The sequence below is a fragment of the Cebus imitator genome, unplaced genomic scaffold (genome assembly GCF_001604975.1).
Source record: "Cebus imitator isolate Cc_AM_T3 unplaced genomic scaffold, Cebus_imitator-1.0 Scaffold527, whole genome shotgun sequence".
NCBI lineage: Eukaryota > Metazoa > Chordata > Mammalia > Primates > Cebidae > Cebus > Cebus imitator.
The window spans coordinates 601,012-608,237 of record NW_016107842.1 but is presented as its reverse complement, the minus strand read 5'-3'; the positions used below and the strand labels follow the sequence as shown (position 1 = coordinate 608,237).

At 42.5% G+C, this 7,226-nt stretch overlaps 1 protein-coding gene across 1 annotated transcript; it reads right to left on the bottom strand.

The window, feature by feature from the left end:
• Positions 1–2,260: 2,260 nt before the first annotated feature.
• On the bottom strand, positions 2,261–5,189 carry LOC108293268 (T-complex protein 1 subunit epsilon-like). Its single transcript, XM_037733465.1, is given in 2 exon segments — positions 2,261–4,576; positions 4,579–5,189. Coding segments are annotated over 2 exon segments (1,623 nt in total). The 5' UTR covers positions 5,162–5,189; the 3' UTR covers positions 2,261–3,536.
• Positions 5,190–7,226: the final 2,037 nt, after the last annotated feature.

Here is a 7,226-nt window from a genome sequence, read left to right as displayed (position 1 = left end):
GGCGCCCAGCTTAAAGCTTTTAATAAACTTTCACTCCTGCTTTACAACTTGCCTTGGTCTCTCCTTCTGCCTTAGCCCCTCAGTTGAATTCTTTCTTCTAAGGAGGCAAGAATTGAGGCTGCTGCAGACCCGTACAGATTCAACAGCATGGTCATTGCAGCTTTAACCCCCTGGGCTCGAGGGATCCTCCTGTCTCAGCCTCCCGAGTAGGTGAGACTACAGGCACACACCACCACACCTTAGAAATTTTTTTTGTAGAGACAAGAGTCTCTTTGCTGTCCAGGCTGGTCTTGAACTCCTAGGCTCAAACGATACTCCTGCTTCAGCCTACCAAAGTGCTAGGGTTACAGGCATCAACCACTGTGTCCAGCCGAACTAGTCATTCCTTAATGCCAAGGGGAATGTGGTGATGAGGGGGCGAGTTCAGCACAACCATCAAGTTTGTCACACAAGCAATTTTTTTTTTTTAAACTAACACTTAACTCTTACTCAGAATGCTAAAATACGGGTACTCAAAGACCAACAGCCAACAACTTAATAATTTGTGTTCCCTCATCAAAGCCGTCTTTTAAGTGAAAATGTCATTTTTTTTAGATGGGAGTCTTGCCCTGTCACCCAGGCTGGAGTGCACTGGCACGATCTTGGCTCACTGCAACCTCTGCCTCCCGGGTTCAAGTAGTTCTCCTGCCTCAGCCTCCCGAGTAGTTGGGATTACAGGAACCCACTGACATGCCCAGCTAATTTTTATATTTTTTAGTAGAGATGGGGTTTTGCCATGTTGGCTAGGCTGGTCTTGAACTCCTGACCTCAGGTGATCCACTTGTCTTGGCCTCCCAAAATGTTGGGATTACAGGCACGAGCCACTGTGCCTGGCCAAAAAAATGATTTTCTTTTTGAAAGTGTGTGGTGCCACTACCTGACTCATTCTAAGATGCGGTTTTGTCATCGCTTTTGCAGCATTGGTGTAAATGTCAACACAGTGAAAAAGGCAGTAACTTTAGTGCAGGAAAATACATTTGACTTCATGGGCCCCTTGAAAAGGCCCAGGACCCCATGGGATCTTGGAGCACACTGTGAAAACCAGCTTTAATATATATAAAGTGTTCAGAGCAGTGACAGGGCACACGTGTTTACATCTTCACTACTGTCGAGGTTTCCCACTTTTCCTGACCTTTGACACTGTCTCAGCCACTTGCCTTCAGTCCCCACTTTTCCGGTACTTTTAGATGACACCATTTGGCTAAGGCTGCCTGCAGCAAACACCTAGGTTGGAGGAACTTCTCCATGCTTACACATTACTGATTTATTAATTACTACCGTTACCCCACCTTCCTCTGCTCCCCCAGCCCCCAATCTGTTGTAGCTGTTTCACGCAGAGAAAGAAAAAGGAGATTCAAGATATGCAGTCACATGTAAGAGACTGACCTCTCGGCCCTCCCGAGGGCATTTGTGCTTCACAGTGGCTGCTTTCAAAGCTGACCCTCTCCTGGATTCAACCAACCTCAGGTGGAAAATATTCAGGGAAAAAAAATGCATCCATACTCAACATGTAGATTTTTTTTCTTGTCATTACTCCCTGAACAGTACAGTATGACATTTACATATCATTTACATTAGGTATTATGAATAATATAGAGATGATTTAAAGTATACAGGAGGGTGTATATTACATGCAAATACCACGGATTTTTATCAGGGACTTGAGGATTCATGAACATTGGCACCTGCAGGACGTCCTGGAACCACTCCTCCATGGAAATTGAGAGTAGACTGAAGTTAAAAAAAGGACACTTAACAAACCTCAAATGAATCCAGCAGGTGTAAATTGGGAAACAGCAGTAAAACATGGGGTCTTACATGGGAATCTAGCTTTTGGGTCAAGAGCCCTTAAGTTGCTTTTGCTTAGGGAAGGAGGGAGTGTGGCCAAAGTAGCAGGGAAATGAAACTTGAGTGATCTGAAATGTGAAAGATGAAGGACATCTCCTGGAAGAGGTTTATTTGTAATGAAACAAAACCCAAAGGCTTGTGAAACATCAGGAATGTCTGTGAGGTTCAATTGTGTGAGGGGGATTGGTTTAGGGGCTCTTCTGATACAACTATGGACCCCTCAGATAAGACTGTAGTCCAAAGAAGGCTGCTGTATGTTCTCTGCAGGCTAAAATCAGTCGGCGTAAATAAACGCAGTTTTAAGCTTTCAATACTCAATTGCACAGTTCCATATAAACATGAACGTAAGGAAGAATGCTTTTACACACAATCCTAAATTCACAGGTGTTATTTAGCAAAACATCCAATGCATTAACATATAGAGAAAACACAATGACCCAATAGTTAAGACTGGTAAATACCCAGCTTCACACGGGAAGGTAACCCAAATTCATCACTTATGCTAATTTAGGTAAGTCACCATTTCCTAATTCTAGGGAATTAGGTGTGACTAGTTAAGGTAGCATAACTAGTGATAAAGTTCATCACGATGAGCTTTATCATCATGTTCTTCAAGAAACACTTTTAGAAAATCTAGAGAATCATTAACAGGCAAATAGCAGAAGAGGAAAGGGGATGAGCTGGGCAACTATGGGGTCAGACTGCTGGAGACTGACCTGGCTCTACTACTTGCTGGAGGTGAGATGCTGGCAAATTATTAGCACTCACCTATAAGATGTGAGCAGCAAGAAGTGTATCTGCCTCACTGGGTTGAGAACAGAGACAATCCAGGTGTTCTCAGAAGTCCTGGCCCATCACTATTAGCGAATACTACTTTAGCAAGTAGAATCAATTTCACTCTACCTGAACATGGTAGCTGCAGGATTTCTCCCCTATTTCCTGTAATTTACTTTCACCTCCACTTACTGTAAACATCTGGTAAGAAAACAAGCAGGTTCTGAACTGCCCTTCTATGCCTGTGCTGGTGGCTGACTGCAACATGCTGGCTCTGATTCTGCATGAGTTGTGTGCAGGGTGGGGCCAGAGGAAAGCAAAGGCTCACACGGGTCTCTATCAGCTCTGAACATCATCCTAGGTTAGGCTGTGAGCAACCTACTAATAGCACTTAAGACATCCTGTAATTCTGCGGTGGAAATACTCACCTATGATGAGTCTCTACAATCAAAGAGCCTATCCATTTATATAGGAAGATGATCAAGCCCATATTCCTTTCAATACTAAAGTGCATCTTGAGAACTCATGTTTAAACTGTTAAAAGTCCCTACAGACTATTTTGGGGGAAAAAAAAAATCCACCCAAACCCCTTCAATTAGGGTGGCATTTAATCACTGTTACAATAAATGTTTCTTAAACCTGAAGACAGGTTGTTTAAAGAGATTCCTTTAATACAATGAATACAAAAACATGTTGAGATAGTACCTCCACAATTACACGTTTTTGAACAAGTGAAACTATGGTTACCAAACAGCTTTTTATTATAGCATCTATAGTGTCTGAAAAAGGATGTAATAATAAATAACTGTAGACACGTCACAAGACATCCATTTATTTAATCACAGTAGATCTTACTACATAGTATCTCCGTGTCTTCATTCTTCAGATTCTCCAGGCTTACGAATGTCATCAATCTTCAAAATCATTCTAACCATTTGTGTTGCAAGAGATATTTGTTGCTTTTTGCCAATCAAGGTTTCTATGACATGCTGTTGCTTCATATCATTTGTCCCCTTGTGCAAACAGTCGATGCCAAGAGCAGGGTTCATCTCCTTCACTTGTCTGGCTCAGACTTCGGTCATAGTCTGGATGGGATTCATGCCACTGTTTTCAGAAAGGGCCATGGGGATGACCTCCAGTGCATCAGCAAACACTCTCATGGCGTACTGTTCTAAGGTGGGGCACTTATCTGCCTCTTGGCTAACTGCCAGGGCACAGGATATCTCAGCAGCCCCTCCTCCGTACACTACACGATTATGACAGATGAGGTTCCGGATGACACACAGATCATCGTGAAGGGATCGTTTCGCCTCCTCAATGATCACCTTATTTCCTCCTCTAATAAAAATGGTTACGGCTCTGGAGTTCTTACACTGCTCGATGACCAGCATTTTATCCTTAGTTGTTCCAAATGAGATCTCCTGTACAAGACCAGCAAAGCCCAGCTTCTTGGCCGTGAGCTCTGAGAACCTGGGGACGATCCGCCCTCCTGTTGCAATGGCAATCAGCTCAATTTCAGGTCCTCCTACCCAGCGCACTGCAGGCAAGTTGTTCTGAAGAAGTAAGTGATTTGCTTCATCATCAAAGCCCCACTGACAAATTGCTAGGTTAGCACCAGTCTCCTTAATCTGTTGAATCATCTCTTCAAATTTCTCCTTTTCATATTTCTGAAGGGCTTTATAATCTTCTACAGAGGTCACATCCAGCTTATGCTTCGTTTTTGGTTTGGGTGGTTCAAATGGACATGTGAGAATTGCAATCTTAGCATCTTCCACTTTTTTCGGCATCTGTGGGTAACTGAAATCCTTGTCCACAATCACACCCTTAATCAGTTTAGTGTCCTCCAGCCTGCCACCCACTTTGCCTTCTACTTTGATAAGCTCAAAGTCGACATCTCTCCGCTCCATATCTGCACAGTGAGGACGGCATTCACAGCAATCTCGGCCATTTGTCGGTGACAACTGTTGACCACTTTGGAGCCCAGCGTGGTTTTTGCAGTCTGAATCAGGGGTTTGGTGTCCTTTTTGTCAACTAGGACGCTATCGCTGATCTTGTCCAGGTGTTCAGTAGCAACGCGGGCAGCCTGCTCATAGCCATCAGCTATTCTGATTGGGTGAATGCCTCGGTCTAGCAACTGCTCAGCTTCTTCTAACAAGGCACCAGCCAGGACAACCACTCCTGTGGTTCCATCTCCAATTTCATCATCCTGTGACTTGGATAGTTCAACCATCAGCTTGGCAATCTGATGATCAACATCCATCATGCTTAAGATGGTGGAGCCATCATTAGTTACAGTCACATCGCCATCCTTATCCACCATCATCTTATCAAGCCCATTTGGTCCAAGTGATGTTCTCATTGTATTTGCTACAGCCTTTGCTGCCATGATATGAGACTTGAAGGCCTCAAGGCCCATAAGACGGGACTTGCGGTCTTGATCCTTGATGATAAGGAAAGGCCGCCCATATTCATCGAAGGCGAGGGTCCCCATGGATGCCATAGTGCAGCAGCAGGAGTTACTTTCCCCCAACCGGGTGGTAGGCTCTTAATTGCTGCCTCAACTTCAGACCTTGTTATTGGTCTATTCAGGGTTTTGGCGTCTTCCTGGTTTAGGCTTGGGAGGAGGCAAGTGTCCAGGAATTTATTCATTTCTTCCAGGCTTACTAGTTTATGTGCATAGAGTTGTCTGTAATAATCTCTGATTATGGTTTGAATTTCTATGGAGCCTGTGGTGATATCCCCTTTATTGCTTTTTATTGCATCAATTTGGTCTTTTCTTTTTTATTAATCTGCCTAGTGGTCTGTCTATTTTGTTGATCTTTTCAAAATACCAGCTTCTGGATTTATTGATTTTTTGAAGGGTTTTTTTGTGTTTCTATCTCCTTCAGTTCTGCTCTGATCTTAGTTATTTCTTGTCTTTTGCTAGGTTTTGAGTTTTTTTTGGTCTTGCTCCTCTAGCTCTTTCAGTTTTGATAATATGGTATCGATTTTAGATCTATCCTTGCTTCTCATATGGGCATTTATTGCTATATATTTTCCTCTAGACACTGCTTTAAATGTGCCCCAGAGATTCTGGTATGTTGTGTCTTTGTTCTCGTTGGTTTTGAAGAACAGTTTTATTTCTGCCTTCATTTCATTGTTTATCCAGGCAACATTCAAAAGCCAGTTCTTCAGTTTCCATGAAGCTGTGTGATTCTGAGTTAGTTTCTGAATTCTGATTTCTAACTCGATTGCACTGTGGCCTGAGAGACTGTTTGTTATGATTTCCTTTCTTTTGCATTTGCTGAGGAGTGATTTACTTCCAATTATGTGGTCAATTTTAGAGTAGGTGTGATGTGGTGCTGAGGAGAATGTATGTTCTGTGGATTTGGGGTGGAGAGTTCTGTAAATGTCTGTTAGGTTTGCTTGGTCCAGGTCTGAGTTCAAGTCCTGGATATCCTAGTTAATTTTCTGTCTCATTGATCTATTTAATATTGACAGTGGAGTGTTAAAGTCTCCCACTATTATTGTGTGGGAGTCTAAGTCTCTTTGTAGGTCATTGAGAACTTGGTTTATGTACCTGGATGCTCCTGTATTGGGTGCATATATATTTAGGATCGTTAGCTCTTCTTGTTGCATTGATCCTTTTACCATTATGTAATGTCCTCCTTTGTCTCTTTCGATCTTTGTTGGTTTAAAGTGTATTTTATCTGAGATGAGAATTGCAACTCCTGCTTTTTTTTGTTCTCCATTTGCTTGGTAAATCTTCCTCCATCCCTTTATTTTGAGCCTTTGTGTATCCCTGCATGTGAGATGGGTTTCCTGGATACAGCTCACTGATGGGTTTTGGGTTTTTATCCAATTTGCCAGTCTGTGTCTTTTGATTGGGGCATTTAGTCCATTTACATTTAGGGTTAATATTGTTATGTGTGAATTTGATCCTGCCATTTTGATGCTAGCTGGTTGTTTTGCCTGTTAGTTGATGCAGTTTCTTCATTGTGTTGATGCTCTTTACCATTTGGTATATTTTTGGAGTGGCTGGTACTGGTTGTTCCTTTCTATGTTTAGTGCCTCTTCCAGGAGCTCTTGTAAAGCAGGCCTGGTGGTGATGAAATCTCTGAGTACTTGGTAGTTTGTAAAGAATTTTATTTTTCCTTCACTTATGAAGCTTAGTTTGGCTGGATATGAAATTCTGGGTTGAAAGTTTTTTTCATTAAGGATGTTTAATATTGGCCCCCACTCTTTTCTGGCTTGTAGGGTTTCTGCTGAGAGACCTGCTGTGAGTCTGATGGGCTTCCCTTTGTGGGTAACCTGACCTTTCTGGCTACCCTTAGCATTTTCTCCTTCATTTCAAGCCTGGTGGATCTGACGATTATGTGCTTTGGGGTTGCTCTTCTTGAGGAATATCTTTGTGGTATTTTCTGTATTTCCTGGACTTGAATATTGGCCTGCCTTGCTAGGTTGGGGAAGTTTTCCTGGATAGTATCCTGAAGAGTATTTTCCAGCTTGGATTCATTCTCTCCGTCACATTCAGGTACACCTATCAAATGTAGATTAGGTCTTTTCACATAGTCCCATATTTCTTG